Genomic DNA, 17802 nt, shown 5'->3' on the forward strand with positions numbered 1-17802 from the left:
AAGTCGAGTTAGAGAGAGGAGGTGGATAGGTAAGGAACAAAGGGTATAATATATGGGATTTTCATCCACAATTAACGTCGAATAAAAAAAAAGTGAGATGTCGAATAGTGTGACACGTATTTTATTATTGTTGGTACGAGCTATACAAGGGCAATGCATTATTATTATTATTATTATTATTATTATTATTATTATTATTATTATTATTATTATTATTATTATTATAGTATAAAAGAAAGTGTAAGGTGGGTCGAAAAATGATGCAATTTTCAGATGCATGATGAGTCATATTTGTATAGGGTATTTTAGGCGCATTTAGGTTGCATTATTAGGCATTTATATCATTTTAGTTGCATTTAGGATCACATTTGCATAAGTTATCGTTGTCGTACTCTATTACGCCCCGTTTGTGTTTTCTTAATGTTTCAGGTGATTTTACGGTCATTTGGATGCTTTCGGAGTGTTATGAGTTGATTTGGATGATGAACGGATGGAATGTTGACTCGAGGATCATTGCATATCTCTAGGGATAATTTTGAGTCAATAACGAAGCTAAACGCTATTTTTCTAAGCATCAAAACGGACAAGCGTTCACTCTTTTGATGATATCTCAAGTTCTACATGTCGGAATGAGGCGATTTTTATTGGCCTAGAAAGTAGACTTCAAGAGTTTTCCAACGACAGGTCACACGTCCTTATAGGCATTGTAGAACAAGAGTTATGACATAAACAAGATGGCTCGACTATCCGATTCGCCCGAAGCCCAAAACGATGGCCCAATCTTCCCCTTGGGCGCGAAAACCAGCGACCCACCAGCGGGCCCGCTGGTTTCTCCGCCCAACTACTTCCACACGCGGGTTCATGCTTTCGTCTTGGTGATCGTCCAATTAAATCTTAGCTTATGTAATTGTTATCTTTTCCTATTTTTTGTTTAGAATTTAGGAAACACTAAAATACCTCAAGGGAATGAATGTATTCCCTTATGCTTTTATTTCCTTTAGGTTTCAATTCCCTAGATTTGGAATTCACGTTCTTTTTCTCTCTTTTCTTCTTCATGAACCCTAGTTTTTCTATATACTCCATCAATGTAATTCTTTGAGGTATAATTGATTTTTCTCTTTATTTTATTTATTGCTTTTAATTATGTTTTCATTCTTAGAATTGATTTTCATTGTTCGTTTCATGATTGAGTAGTTCGCTTTCTAGGGTTTGGGAATCCATGTTTATATTATGAATCCTTATTATTATTGTTGATGGTTTGATTATTCATTGATATTTCTAGTTGATTAGGTTTATATTGTTAATCTTTGCAATCTGATCAATTGTTTGATTAAATCATGCTAATAGGATTTAGAATCGAAAGATCGAATTTTAGAGGCTTACCTACAACTAGCAATTCTGATTATGTTAGCGATCGTACTGCATATGTTGAATTGAGAGTGTTAAGACCCGACCGTAGGATTAACTTGTGCTCTAGATAATTTGAATATTTGAGTTGTTGATGATGTTTTGATTGATTCTGAACTATGAATATGGTGAACCGTTGCCCTAGATATTTTAGTTTATTTTTCTATTTATTTTAGTTTAAACATTGAATCCTAAATTTCGTGACATTGTTAGTTTCGCCATACCTTGAAAGCTAGATTTAAATAGCCATCTCTCTGTGGATTCGACCCTGCTTACCCTACTACATTGTTAGGAGGTTTCGTTAGGATTTTATTTTTGACGGGTGTACGACAGCCTATCAATGCACAATGTTTCTTTTGCAAAAATGGGATGCGTACTGTAGTTGATTCTCATCTATTCCCTCATATTGTGGCAATCGATTAAGGAAAGTAGTTTATCCTGCCTTAACTAGTTTAATGGAGCCGGCAGACAAGTTTAGTATATGTATCGTAAAAAATTGGCAAAACCCCCTCTTTGTGAAGCAAGAGTACCATAGAGGCATAGATTGATCTACAGAGGCTCAAGTATTTGATCACAGTCAGTAGGCCTAATATCGATTACAAGCTTTATATCTTGGTAGGTCTGAATGTGGTGACTATTGTCTGTAACATAGTCCGCTGCACAGTTAACTTCCCGATATATATGACATAAAATATAATTGTCAAAACGAGTAAACAAATGTTTGACACAAATTCTTATTTAAAAGCGGTGTACAATAAATATTGTACACTGGAGTAAAAGTTGACTCAAAATGCTCTAAAGTTACATTTATATATTTAAAAGTTATTTATTTTTTAGTGATAAAATTTTTCATTTGAATAAAATTATTTCTTCAAAATCACTAATAATGTAAAATTAATTATTTAACCCTTTAAAATGTTTATCTATCAACTTTTTATTTTTATAATATAAAAGTTACAAAAAATTAATTTAAAATTACAAAAAAATATATAAAAGTTATTTTAGTGTATAATAAATTTATTATACACCTTATGCACGTAACACCTTTTGAATGCTTGATGAACCGACTGATTTTATTACGAGTATTTGATGACAGAATTGATGAGTACAAAAAACACGTCACTAACTATTTCTATTACCCTTCTTTCGATCTCCCGCCACCTGCAACAGACCATCATTTCTTCTGATTTTCTTGAATTCCAAGTTCAATTTTGCTTGATCAATTGCAGTTTCTGCATTTTTTATCTGTCAATTTAAAAAGTAATCCACCCAAATTCCTCCATAAATCTCTCCATTTTTTTTGTCTTGTTCAATTTTATAGCTTCAATTAATTTATGGAAAAACTTACTCATTTTTCCAAGATCTTCTGCTCATATTTGAATTTTCCGCTTGCATTTCTCTTTCTGATAATTCTAATTCATGTTATTCTCTCATACTATTGACGAATTTAAATTTTTAACATCATTTGCAGGTTGAAGATATGGATCAAAATTCAGAAATGCAGTACAAATCAATAAAACCTCGAGGTCTGATTTCGATGTTCATTTTTCTCCTTTTGTTATTTTTTTGGGAGTTTAGAGATTTATTGATTAATGTGGAAATTGGAAATTAGAATTCTATTGATTACTGATTAATGTTAGGGTTTTAAACAACATCATATAGTCATGTAGGGTAGTTTTGATAGTTCATGCGATTAGGGAATGATTAGTATAGTAGTGCTTCATATTACTTAATCTCAGGACATTTTAGGAAGTCTAACCAGGAACGATAGGGATTTTAGGAAAGATGACAACATTTTCCGAACTTCTCAAATTAGCGAGGGAGACTATAATTAGCAGACAAAGGATGAAGAATACCTTTATTTACTTTTTTTTTTTTTTTTTTTGGGAGTGGAAATGGAGGTTGGGGTTATACTGGCAAGGCCGTATGGTGAGATGCAGTATCAATTATTATTGTTCAAATAATACTTCCTCCTTTCATTTTCTGTTGCATAATGTTTCTCTTGTGGAAGATTTTGTATCATTTTCGACATTGTTCATTTTGGACAATTTTGACAACAAAATGACTTTCTTGCCTTACTTTAATGTTGTTCTCTCTCTCTAATCCTTTTACATAATCACATGGTCAAGTGGTCCATCTCCACCCATTTTCCCCATTCCTTAATTTGTGTCTCCAGCTCATACGTTGCAACAGATAAAGAAAGGAGGAAGTATACAAGTATTTGTAGGTCAATGATGCTGCTTTAAGCGGATATTAGACTGTTTTATCTTTGCGGTTAACCATTATATTTGGGAATTGTGGGATTGGCTTCGTTTAATGTTAGGATGTTATTAGTTCTCAGTTAACTTTGTCGGTAATAGACTGTTACTTTCTGAACTATTCAAGTGCTGGTACAAGCTTTGACCGGTTATTGTTAAATTTGTTACAAAACCTCACTTTTGGTTGGAAACAGATGTTTGCATTGTTGCTGTTGCACGCACTCCAATGGGTGGGCTTCTTGGTTCTTTATCAACTCTATCTGCCACCAAGCTTGGGTCTATAGCTATCGAGTGTAAGGACAACAAGTTATTTGCTTTGTTATTATCATCCTGTGTGTAGTCTATTAGTCCTGTATGTTGTTCGACCAGTCCATAATGCACTGTAAATATGTAGGTGCTCTTAGAAGGGCAAGACTGGATCCATCATTTGTACAAGAAGTGTTCTTTGGGAACGTTCTTAGTGCCAATTTGGGACAGGCTCCTGCTAGACAGGCTGCTTTAGGCGCAGGAATTCCTAACTCAGTCGTCTGCACAACCATTAACAAAGTATGCTCTTCAGGAATGAAAGGTGCGTTAATTTTTTTGCGCTGGCAATCTATCTCCTCAATAGAGCCAGTAACTTATTTGATGGATTGGTACAGCCACCATGCTTGCTGCTCAAAGTATCCAATTGGGTGCTAATGATGTTGTCGTGGCTGGGGGGATGGAGAGTATGTCTAATGCGCCTAAGTACCTAGCCTTAGCCAGGTTAGTTCTTTATCTTTAATTAGTGATTACAGATTCGCTGTTGTTGAGTTCATTCACTCAACTATTGTTTAATCAATCTGTCTGTGGGAGGCTGGGAGCTATATATATCTTGTATCATCTCACTTATACGCCATGAATTTTTCAATTGCTTCCTTGTTGGTGTAGGGAGTGTCTAGTTTGTATGATTTATTCAACTTGATGCTGTGTAGTTTCAAGCTCTTTCTCTGTGTGATGTGATTTTCATTTTTGAATCAAGAATCTTTGTGTATTTAGAGAGGATAGGGAGGATAAACTTGCAGTTGGCTGGTTGTTGTCCACTTTTTGTAAAACTCCCAGGGATTCTTTTGAATTGATTTGTGGTTTCTGCACCACTACTGTCTACAGTTTCATGGATTTTACTTTAGTAAAACATCTATGCAGAATTCCTTGTTATTCCATAATCAGTTGGATCTCTTTAAGTAACTCTATGTATAGAACTGTCCTGTGCTATGCTCTCATTTCTCTACAATCAGAAAAATCTCTTGCCGTTCATATGTAGCATACTTTAATCTCACTGAACCGTTTGCAATTTTGGTTGACCAATGAGGCACTTTCACACCTACTTCAGTACTTCATCGCCTTTACGTGTCTTATATGATACTACTCCCTCCATTTCAGAATACTCGCAACACTTATGTTTGCGCGGAGTTTTAGGAATGTTTGTAGGTAGTACATGAAAATGAATAAATTAACGTGCAAGTGGAGTAAGTGGTGATATTTTAATTGTTCGTGTGAGAGAGTAATAATGAAAAATTGGTGCAAGTGGGATAAATAAGAGAGAAACAATAAAGAATTAGTGGTCTCATGCCAAAAGAGGAAGTGTTGCAAGTATTCAGAAACGGCCGAAAGAAGCAAGGGTTGCAAGTATTCGGAAACGAAGGGAGTGAACTTAAATATTCCTTAAAATAATACCACATCCGTTTCATAATGACCTTTACTCTCCGTTTTAGTCTGTTTTATAATGCTTTTTACATTGTGATTTATACTATTTTTTTTAACATGAAAATGTAAATGTACAATCTTAGCCCTGTTAGGCTGTTACCCTACAAAATTTACATCTTTCCGCTCACTTTCTCTTACTTTATTCTTTCTTTTTTTATCTTACACTCACCCACTTTTTTATACTCTCTCTCTTACTTTATCCATATCTTATTGTGCTCGCCCACTTTTTACACACTTTTTCCCATTTGTCTTAATAGTTGTGCAAATAAAGGTAACCGTAAAGATCATTATAAAACAGAGGTAGTATTTGTTATATATTTATACATTTTATTAACATTAACGGGTAATATAGGTATATCACAGTGGCATATTGGCATATAATACAGATAGAAGCAGTATAGTTGGCAGCAAAGGTTCTACTATGCTGGTTTGGTAGCCGCCTAGCCGGTAGTAAATAGCGGGAATGAGAATGAATCTAATGAATCTTAGTGTAATTTGGCAAGGGAAGTAATATCATCACATCATGGTAATACAAACTCATCCCTCGTGTTATTCTTCATAAATTCCTTCCCACCCAATATCACCCCCGAATGGCTAGGGATGGTAATGATAATGAGAAAATGAGACACTTGAGGTAAGTTAGCATTCATGGGCATTGGTAATTTGGTATATGACTTTTGGTGCAAATTTACAATACAAATTTATTCCTATTAGTCTAAACTCTAAAGTGGCACGAACTTGTATCTAGCTTGAGAAACACTAAACTTCCATGTAGATAAGAATCTGCATGAATAACTTTGTTTCAATGTTTACCAGAAACAACATTTAACATCCCTCGCTAACTACAGAACTGGATCAAGGCTTGGACATGACACCATAATCGATGGAATGCTGAAAGATGGACTTTGGGATGTTTACAACGATTTTGGAATGGGAATCTGTGCGGAAATGTGTGCTGATAACTATCAATTTTCAAGAGAAGAACAGGTATAATCAATTCATATTATTTTGTATTACTGCTTATCTTCTACGTGAGTGAAGTTCTTTGTGTTAGGTGATATTTATCACTTTTGTGTGTGTTGCACGCACACGCATCATCCATTTCATTTCAAGCTAGTAATTTACAACTATCCAGCCCTGAATTTTTGAATCAGTAATAAAAACAATATAGAACAAACAATTGTTTAGGTTAGGAATCAGATTTAAAGAGTTAGTGTATAGCAGATCAAAAGGATAAATAAATGTGGCATTTCCATGATTTTTTACAGTTTGTCCTCTGTATCAATTATCAAAATCAAAATCAAAATCATGACGAGCTGTTATAAAATCTGGCGATTAGGGATATGTACTAAAGCAGTGATGCTTTACGCCATTACTCAATGTCTTAGTGATGAATGGAGACCTCTATATAAAAAAAATCATCAAAATAACTCTTTTTGGATAAAATGCAACTTATTCAAGTAGATAGTCAACGTGAGAAGTTGTTGTTCAATTAAGTGTGATAAGCACTCATGTTGGACTATGTAAATTCTTCAACTACCTATGTCTGCTTCACTTTGCTTTTATTATCGATAAACATTGGGAATGTATCTTTTGTCTTCTTTCAATTCACAAATTGGATATGTATGTGGATAATAAATTTGATAAACTTGTACTCTGTAATTGGTAATTTGTGGCTTACGGGCTTGTCCAGATAAAATCAACATCTTCTTAAATGTGTTTCTCGAGTGTACATAGTCATAGCCTTCATTTTTAGGATTTAAATTTCTCGGATCCTAAAAGATGAGAGGCCGGAATGCTTTACATGGGCCTGAACCCGGGAGACCATTGGAGGCCTAGTGGGTGGTTATGAGACTTACAACCATCTACTCCGACTCTTAAATGTTACTTTAGCGTTTTTTGTTTTCTTACGAAACTCATTTTGTTGAATAGAAGCTGTTTCGTGCCATTATGCGACTTACAACCATGTGCATATATTCCACACAAACTTACATGACCCTTGAACCATCGGTCAACTTCCCTTAAGTTCAGAAATCGTGTCTCGAAAGTCTCTAAAATTGTTCAGATTGCGTATTTGCGTGTATCTTCATTTTTGGAACATTTTTTAATTTCTCAGATCTGAAAGGTTAGAGGCCCGAATGTTTTTCATAGATCCCATGAGACCATGGAAGGCTATTAGGTAGTTACAACCATCTACTTTGGCTCTTAAATGTTTTAGCCGAAGTTGACGCGTGTGTTCATGTTTCTAATTACCTTATATGACCCACCAAAACACCGGTCAACTTCGCTTAAGTTTTATAACACCAGTCCCGAAAGTCTCTGAAATTGGTCCGACTTTGTGTCTTATATGACCTTAATTTTTAAGATATCTTTGAATTTATCGGACACGATGGCTAGACGCCCGAATGCTTCCCATAGACCCTATGAGACCACTTGAGCCCTATATGGTGGTTACAACTATCTATTTCGACCCTTAAATGTCACATTAGGCGGTTTTCTTACAAAACTCAATTTATTGAATTGAAGCCGTTTAAAGTCTTTATGTGACCAGCTAGCGTGGTTTTATGGTTCTAAACTACCTTGTATAACTCCCGGAAACATCAGTCCATTTCACTTAAGTTTTAGAATCCTAGTCCCTCAAGTCCCCGAAATTGTCCGATTTCGCATTGTAGCCTTCAAGTTTTGACAATTTTGAAGTTCTCGTACTTGAAGAGGTTAGACGCCCAAATGTTTTCTATGGATCCCAAGAGACCACTTTAGGGTCACTTGGTGGTTATCTACTTTGGCTCTAAATGTCATTTTATCGAGGCCGTTCCGAGTCTTTACGTGACCAACTAGCTGGTAATTATGGTTCCAAATTACCTTATATGACCACCCGAAACATCGGTGAACTTTACTTACGTTTTAGCATACGGATCCCGGAAGTCCCAAATTGATCAATATCGTGTACACCTTCATTTTGGGGACATTTTTTTATTTATCATACCCGAAGTTTAGACGCTTGAATGTGTCTGATGGACATATGAGAGACCACTTGAGGCTTATTATGTGATTACAACCATCTACTTTGACTCTTAAATGTCACATTTGCCTCGTTTCAAACCTTTATGTGATCAACCATTGAGCGTTTATGGCTCTAAACTTTGAATGAACTTTCGAAACATCGGCGAAGTTTAAGAATACGGGTCCCTGAATTCTCCAAAATTGATCTGGTTTTGTGTATACCTTCATTTATGAGACATTTTTTTTTAATTTCTCGGACCTGAAGGTTGGACGCATGAATGTTTCGCATGGACCCCATGAGACTATTTGAGGCCTATTGGGTGTTCACAACCATCCAATTCGGCTCTTAAATGCCATTTTAGGTTATTTTCTTCATAATTCGTTTTGTTGAATTGAGGTAGTTTCGGCCTTTGTGTGTCCAACTAGCGTGTGTTTATGGTTCTAAGTTACCTTATATATAACCCCTCGAAACATCGGTGAACTTTAATTACGTTTTAGAATATGGGTCCTGAGATTCTCCAAGCTTATTATAGCCTTCATTTTGGGACATTTTTTATTTTCTTGGACCCGAAAGGTTGGAGGCGCCGAATGCTTCTCATTGAACTTATGAGATCACTTACAAGTTACAACCATCTACTCTTGCTCTTAAATTTCAGTTTAGCATGTTTCATTTCAAAACTCATTTTGTTGAATCGAGGATGTTCCCAAGCTTTATGACCAATTAGCTGGAGTTTATGTTTCTAAATTACCACCTTGCGAAACATCGGTAACTTCACTTAAGTTTTAGATTCCGGGTCTCGTTCCCGTAAGTCTCAAAATTGGTGCGTTTTCGCTTATTAGCCTTTATATTTGGTACATTTTTTATTTTCTGGCCTAGAAAGGTTAGATGCCCGAATGTTTCTCATGGACCCCATAAGACCACTTGTAGCTTATTTTGTGGTTACAACCATTTACTCCGGATCTTAAATGTCATTTTAGCAAGTTTTTCTTACAAAACTCAGTTTGTTGAATTGAAAGATTCCCGATCCTTTATGTGACGAACTAGTGGGTTTGTATGATTATGCAACTTTCCTTATGAATCAGATTAGTAGGAATAACAATAATATTTAAATAAATTGATTATCCGACAAGTGTTATTATCTCTAAACACGTTGTAAAACTTTTACTGAAAAGATAAATAATACAGAAGTGTTCACAACACTTATTGTAACTCACAACGTATACGCACCCTCATTACACCCAATAATTTTTCTCTAAAAATTCTCTTAAAGCTTTTCTCTCTCTCTATGCTTTATGTTTTCTTTTTGTTTTGGGATGATTTTACAATGATCAATAGCATGTTTATATATGCTTTTGTTTTTCCTAAAATAGTGGGTGAATCAAAGTAAATATCTTAGAACCTCAAATTGTTTTAGCATTTCTCTTACGCGTCCTATAATCTTGCATAGGATGAAATTGCTTAATTTAATTTTAACCAAAAATAAATAATGCTTTATGTTCCTCCAACAATCTCCCACTTGAAGACTGATTTTAATCTGTCTTCACACCTTACTCCATGCCGAGAAACTTTTCTCCTTTTTTGTTATTCATGCAGCCAACTAAAGTTGAACACAACTTTAGTTTGTCGATATTCACCGTTTTTGTTAACACATCCGCCGAATTCTTGGTTCCTTGGACTTTTTCCAATTTTAACACTTCATCCTCTTGTAAAGATCGGATAAAATGATATCGATGCCCAATATGCTTTGTTCGAGAATGGAATGTTGAATTCTTTGCCAAGTGTATCACACTCTGACTATCATTATATAGAACATTATTCTCCTGCTTGAATCCCAACTCAGTTAACAAACCTTGAAGCCATATCATCTCTTTACCGACTTCAGTTACTGCTACATATTCAGCCTCTATAGTGGATAAAGCAACAATCTTCTGTAACTGCGACATCCAGCTGACCGTTGTATTTCCAACTGTAGCCGGTGGTGCTCCTTCTATGGTCGACTTCACCTCCAAAGTCTGCATCGGCATAACCCTGTACTTTTAATTCACCTTTACCAAAGTACAAACACTTCTCCGTGGTACCTCGTAGATACCTCAAAATCCATTTCACCGCTTCCCAATGAACTTTTTCTGGATTTGACATAAACCTGCTCTATGATGCTCGGACTCGGCTCACCACCCCTCCGTACCGGTGTCGACACGACGCGACCCGGGTACGGACACGAAATCCGGATCGGACCCGCCGGAGAGAAAGTGGACTCGGCATTTACTAACCCTAGATCTAAAATTAAATCTCAAATCCAGCAAATCAAACGCCAAAACCTTAGGGCTTTTGTTCGGCCAGAAAAGACAAGTAGATCGGAGGCAACGGAGTTGTCGGATTTCTTCTCCGGCGAAGGAGGCTGTCTTCTTCTTATCTTCGACTTTTTTTTTTCCTTTGAAACTGTCTTCGACTTGTGTTGGTTCTGTTTTCTTTTAACTCTTTTTTTTTTTTTTTTTTTTTTTTTTAATGTGGGGTGGGTTAGGTGGAAGATAAAGTCACGTGAGTCCTTTAAATTCTGCCTCTTTTTCTGTATTTTTACTTTATTTAAAAAATGAGCAATAAAGTATGGTCTTTTATTCTGCCTCTTTGTCCGGTTTTTACTTTATTTAAAACTGAGCAATAAAGTATGCATCTTTATCTGGTGGGGTCTTTAATTTTATTTATTGAAAATTGGGAAAGAGTTTGACTAACAATCAGTATTTCTACTTCTTTTTTTAAAATCCGCACATAAAAATTTAATTTTTTTTTTCATTGCCGTGTCCCCGAGTCCATATACAAGTTTTGGACCCTTTTAAAACGTGTCCCCGAGTCCTTGATTTTTTAATTTCTCATGTCCGACACTCGGACCCCTTACCCGGGTCCGACACCCGTACCCGAGTCCGAGCATCCTAGATTACCTGCTAACAACTCCCACTGCATGTCCAATATCTGGTCTTGTACAAACCATTGCGTACATCAAACTCCCAATGGCTGAGGCATAAGGAACCTTTGCCATAATATCTATATCTTCCTGCGTCTGGGGAGACTGATCCTTGGATAATCGAAAGTGACTTGCCAAGGGTGTACTAATTGGCTTGGAGTCACTCATATTGAATCTCTGTAGAACACATTTGATGTACTCTGATTGAGATAACTGCAAAGTACCTTTATGTTTATCTCTTGTAATTTGCATTCCAAGAATCTTCTTTGCTGGACCTATGTCCTTCATGTCAAACTCCTTTGACAATTGCTGCTTCAACCTTTTATTATCATCCATATTTGGACCTGCTACTAACATATCATCGACATAAAGTAGTAAGCTGATATAACTGGACTGATATCTTTTAATGTAGCAACAGTGGTCAGCGTTGCACTTCTGAAAATCTTCCTTGTGCATAAAGCTATCAAACTTTTATACAACTGTCTCGGGGGCTTGTTTTAGGCCATACAAACTTTTCTTAAGTTTGCACACCATATTTTATTTCTTACTTTCTAAGAAGCCTTCTGGTTGATGCATATATATCTCTTCATCCAGATCCCCATGAAGAATGCAGTCTTCACATCTAATTGCTCTTGAAGATCTTCAATGGCAACAATACTCAACACTGTTCTAATGGTATGGAGTTTCACAACAGGTGCAAAAACTCATTGTAGTCGATTCATTTTTTCTATTGGAATCCTTTGACTGCTAATCGAGCTTTGTATCTCTTGGAACCATCATGCTCCTTTTTCACTCGATATACCCATTTATTGTGAAGAATTTTCTTACCTATGAGTAACTCAAATAGTTCCCATGTCTGGTTTGAGATCAAAGATTTCATCTCATCTTTCATTGCAAGCTCCCACTTGCTAGCATCACTAGTCTGACATGCTTCATTATAGCATTCATGCTCTCCCTCATCAGGCAATAACAAATAATTCATATATTTTCTGTTTGGCACATGTGGACGAGTAGTCCTCCTCAATACCGGTGCTGAACTAGAAGGTTGTGGCATGTTGGACTGTGGCATAGTGATTTGTCCAATTGATTCATCTTGTTGAGGTTTCCTTACAATTGGCTCTGTCATTGTACTATGTGGGACATAATCTTCATCAACAAACATCGGCCCACTCTGTACTGAGTCGCTGGCGTCAGTTTTGTGTCTATCCTTGTACATAACTCTTTCATTGAAAATCACATCTCTAGTACGGATCACCTTTTTGTTTTCATCATCCCAGGTGCGGTATCCAAACTCATCCCACTATAGCCAATAAAAGTGCATTTCTTAGATTTAGGATCAAGCTTATTCCTGCCTTGATCACTAATATGCACATATGCTACACAACCGAATACCTTTAAGTGAGATACACTTATCTCTCTTCCACTACATACCTCTTCTGGTATTTTGTATTCTAACGGAGTTGATGGTCCTCGGTTGATCAAGTAAGCTGCTGTGTTGACTGCTTCTGCCCAAAACTTCTTCGGTAACCAGACTCTGTAAACTAGATTGTATACGAATGCTTCTGGCTCTTTCTGTCAACGTTCGGTTTATACGCTCAGCCACACCATTGTGTTGGGTGTACCAGGTACGGTTCTCTCCATCCTTATTCCATGATCATAGCAAAACTTCTTGAACGTGGTGTCTTCATATTCACCACCATTGTCAGTTATGAACTTTTTGATCTTCAAACCTGTCTCATTTTCAACCATAGCTTTCCATCTCTTGAAAGCTTCAAACACTTCAGATTTATGTTTTAGAAAGTAATCCCATACCTTCCGAGAATGATCATCAATAAAAGTTACAAAATAGTGTTTTCCACCAATGGATGAAGTAGTTGTTGGTCCCCTAACATCGGAGTGAACAAGCTCCAACTTTTCATTCTTTGGGGTTCTACCACTAGTCTAAAAGCTTACCCTCTTTTGTTTTCCAAGTATGCACTCCTCGCACATGTCTACTTCAATATGCTGTAACTCTGGAATTTTCCCTTTTGAATGCATAAGCTTCATCCCTTTCTCACTCATGTCGCCAAGTCTTTGGTGCCACAATTTGGAATTTCCATTTCCTGATGCAAGTGCAATTGCACAACACGCCCCTGCTGTCATGTAAAGAGTACCACTCTTTTTACCATGCACAACTGTCATTGCACCTTTTGAAATCTTCCAATTATCACCTTAGAAGTTTGTAGTGTAGCCTTCGCTAGCCAACTGCCCGAGTGAGATCAAGTTCTTTCTTAGGTCGGGAATATGCGACATCTTTCAGCTCCCTAACTGGCCCATTTAACTTAATCTTCACCACACCTTTACCAACAATATCACAAGGTTGATCATCACCTAGATATACTTTCCCAAGATTTCCAGGGACATACCTCTCGAAGAAATCTTTCTCCGAACTAGCGTGGAATGATGCTCGAGAGTCTAACACCCAAGACTCTTCCTTGCTCTCCAAAGAGCATATCAATGCATCATCACCTTCTAAGGTAGAAGTAATATTTGTTTCTGCCTTCACTTCTTGATTTTTTGGTGCACTCTTGCAATGATTTTTATAGTGCCCGATATTCCCACAATTCCAACACTCGACAATCCTCGAGCTCGTCGAATTATTGGGAGTCCTTGATTTCGATCTCCAATTTCTAGATTTACCTTGATAGCTTGATCTTCCACGTTCATTCCTTCTAGTTGTAGTTGTTCCTCTTGACTCTGTATGCAATACTGAAGAGGTTGATGATTCACCCGACTCTCTCCGTCGGATCTCTTCACTGAGAACCAGATCACGAACGTCGTCAGATTTCAACTTATTGCTTCCCGATGAGCTACTCACAGCTGTGACTGTAGCACTCCAGCTATCTGGTGATGAAGACAAAAGTATCAATGCTCGAACTTCATCTTCAAAATCTATTTCGACTGAACTTAATTGAGTTGTGATTGAATTAAGTTCGTTGAGATGTTGAGCTAGCGATGCACCTTCCGTCATCCGCAAATTGAATAATCCCTTCATTAAATGAACTTTATTAGAGGCCGATGGCTTCTCATACATATTCGAGAGAGCTTTCATAAGACCTGCCGTGGTCTTTTCCTTTGCTATATTAAAAGCAACATTGCGCAATAACGTTAATCGGATAACTCCGAAGGCTTATCTGTCGAGAAGATTCCAATCTTCGTCTTTCATTCCCTCTTGCTTAGTTTCTGAGAGGTTCATAAACCTTTTTCTGGTACAGGTAATCTTCGATCTTCGATTTGCATCTTCAAAAACCCGAAATCTGCACCATCGAATTTCTCGAGTTTTACCTTTCCTTCGTCTACAACCATTGCTCCCACTTAAATCTGACTTCTTTGGATCGAATTTGACGATTCCTCTATGGATACAAACAAAACTTACCAACTCGGCTCTGATACCAGTTGATAGGAAATTATGCAACTTTCCTTATGAAATGAATCAGATTAGTAGGAATAACAATAATATTTAAAATAACACACACAAATAAATTGATTATCCGACAAGTGTTATTATATCTAAATATGCTGTAAAACTTTTACTGAAAAGATAAATAACACACAAGTGTTCACAACACTTATTGTAACTCACAATCTTGTACGCACCCCAATTACACCCAAGAATTTTTCTCTAAAAATTCTCTTAAAGCTTTTCTGTCTCTCTTCTTTATGTTTTTTTTTGTTTTGGGATGATTTTACAATGATCAATAGCATGTTTATATATGCTTTTGTTTTTCCTAAAACAGTGGGTGATTTAAAGTAAATATCTTAGAACCTCAAATTGTTTTAGCATTTCTCTTACGCATCCTATAATCTTGCAAAGGATGAAATTGCTTAATGTTTTTTTATCTAAAAATAAATAATGCTTTATATTTCTCCAACAAGTTTTGACACTTATCTAGGCACACAGTTTGAGGAAATAAGTTGTTTCTTGGTTATCAAACATTATTTTATTAGAAAAGTAGATGTGAAAGAAGATAGCGGGGTACTATTTTACTGAAAAGTAGATGTGAGAAAATAGTAGGGTATTATTTTGTTGAAAAGTAGATGTGATAAAATAGTGGGGTAATCTTTTATTGAAAAGTAGATGTGATAGAAGATAGATCAAAAAAAATTTAATTGATAGTGAGAGAGTGTGTGACCCTAACTTTTTAGTAGGAGGAAGAGAAAGATATTAAAATAATTGTGGGGTTTTTCCCAAAATAATACAAACTAATCAAGGACGAATGGAAATGAGAAGTGTAAAATCTGAGTTGGGACGAAGGGAATAACTTACCCCCCCACCAACCCAAGCATCGGGCAACATCCTTTAATGTTACAAACTTGGTCTCGGGACTCTCCAAAGCTAGTCTGGTTTCGTGTATTTTATTAGCCTTCACTTTTGGGACATTTTTTAGTTTCTCGAATCTGAAAAAGTTAGAGGTATGTGTGAATGACCTGGCAGAGGCCCCCAATCAAGATTACCTACGCAAGAAGAGGACAAGAGAAGCAGCAGCCAAATACATCCAAACCAAGAGATGCAAAACAGTCAGACAACAGACAGACAGTAGCAGTAGCAAACAACACAACAACAACATTGGTAGTGGGTTGGTGGTAGTACACTTGGGTTAGCAATTAAAAGGGGGAAGGCAGTAGAAATCAATGTTGAGTTTTGTGTATTTGAAAGTGGAGAGTTGTGACCTAAAGTCAAGTTTATGTTGTGTCTTGTGTAAGCTTAACCTTCAATCAATACAAAGATATAACCTTCCTCTATAATTGTTGTCTGTTGTGAGTCTATTACACGTGGTATCAGAGCGGTCGAAACTGGTGGTGAACCGTAGTCATGGTGAACAGTAACACACAGAGAATTGATGCGCTGGAAGAAGGTATTCAAGGTCTCAACTCCGGGTTTGGAGAATGGAGGATAACCTACAACAAATAGTGATGTCGGCAGTTGCAGAAGGCATCGCCACCATCCAAAGGTCACTGGCCGAGCAAAACTGCCGGTGAGGAGGAGGCCAGAAAGAATGCAGAGGCAGTGGGGGCGGCTACGACCAAACTCGAGGGAAGATTTGATCGTTTCCGGGAAGAGCAAATCAAGCCATGTTTTCTTTGAAAGCCGCTAAAGACAAGTTTAAGAAGAACTACGTACTTTGGTGACCGGTAAAAAGAACGACCAAGTTTTTCCACCGCCGGAATACATCAACGTCGACAAACACCTCGGAGGTGAGGGTTCGCAACAGGCCCAACGGAGACAATGGCTATGAAGGGGAGAACCAAGTGTATGAAAGGGGGGGACTGTTTGGAGATAACGGTGACCATGGGCGGAGCGGTCGAAATTTGAAGTATCGGAGGTTGGAGGTGCCACTTTTTGATGGCAGTGACCCGGATGGTTGGATTCTGAGAGGAGAGAAATTTTTTGACATTTACCGCCTCACAGAGAACGAGAAGCTAGAGGCAGCCGTCGTTTCCATGGAAGGGAATGCCTTGCGGTGGTTCCATTTTGAGAACCGACAGCGACCCATAAGGGGATGGAGGGTTTTGAAGGGGCGGGGTAGTACTGGAGTTTCGCTAATAGTGCAGGTTAGAGCTGGCAAACGTGTCGTGTTCGTGTTTGTGTCGAATATAAACGGGTTGGAAAAGTCTCAGCACTAACCCGACCCATTTAATAAACGTGTCGTGTCGTGTTGACCCATTTAACTAATCGTGTCATAATCTCTTGACACTAACCCGTTTTTTTCGTGTCCGGTTTGTGTCGTGTTGTCGTGTTTGTTTGCTAAAGTTGGCTTTATTATAAGGTTTGTAACCGAATATATTAAACTATTGGTTGATTTTTCTTAATCTGTTTAAGTCGTGTCAGTTTCGTGTTGAGAATCTCAACACTAACCCGACCCATTTAATTAAACGTGTCGTATCGTGTTGACCCGTTTAATTAAACGGGTCGTAAACCTTGACACTTACCCGCTTTTTTCGTGTTCGGTTCGTGTCGTGTTATTGTGTCGTGTCAGATTTTGCCAGCTCTAGTGCAGATACCTTGCATGAGCAGTGGTTGGCGGTGACATACACGACCGTGGTGGAGTATCGCCGGAGGTTCATCGATTTATCTGCTCCCTTAGAAGACATTATTGAAAGTCTTTTAGTGGGGCAGTTTATTAATGGGTTCAAGGAGGAGGTAAGATCCGAAGTTAGGTTATTAAACCCTCTTAACCTAGATAAAGAAATGGACCTGGCAATTAGAGTGGAAGAGAGAACCGAGTCAGCAACACTAAAAAGGGTCCAACTTGGACCAACCCAAAGACAAACTCGTTTTCGTTCTATCCTCGAAGCCCACTTACGAATACAGCCCAACAAACACCACATATGGGGCTCCACCCCAGAGTGTGTCTAAGGGAAACGGGGCGGGTTTAACTGGTGGGTCCGTGGGTTCGTAAGCTTCA

The 17802-nt window shown here is 37.4% G+C and overlaps 1 protein-coding gene across 1 annotated transcript in view; it reads left to right on the forward strand.

Annotated features, from left to right (window-relative positions):
- The first annotated feature begins 2511 nt into the window (after positions 1 to 2511).
- The window catches only part of LOC110782754 (acetyl-CoA acetyltransferase 2), a 31881-nt gene continuing 16590 nt past the window's right edge, over positions 2512 to 17802 (forward strand). The window contains exons 1-6 of the mRNA XM_021986989.2: positions 2512 to 2667; positions 2879 to 2933; positions 3860 to 3958; positions 4060 to 4233; positions 4307 to 4412; positions 6242 to 6380. Coding sequence (XP_021842681.1) covers positions 2888 to 2933; positions 3860 to 3958; positions 4060 to 4233; positions 4307 to 4412; positions 6242 to 6380 — 564 coding nt within the window. The 5' untranslated portion in view covers positions 2512 to 2667; positions 2879 to 2887. The remainder of the gene's footprint in view (positions 2668 to 2878; positions 2934 to 3859; positions 3959 to 4059; positions 4234 to 4306; positions 4413 to 6241; positions 6381 to 17802) is intronic.

The sequence above is a fragment of the Spinacia oleracea genome, chromosome 4 (genome assembly GCF_020520425.1).
Source record: "Spinacia oleracea cultivar Varoflay chromosome 4, BTI_SOV_V1, whole genome shotgun sequence".
Lineage (NCBI taxonomy): Eukaryota > Viridiplantae > Streptophyta > Magnoliopsida > Caryophyllales > Amaranthaceae > Spinacia > Spinacia oleracea.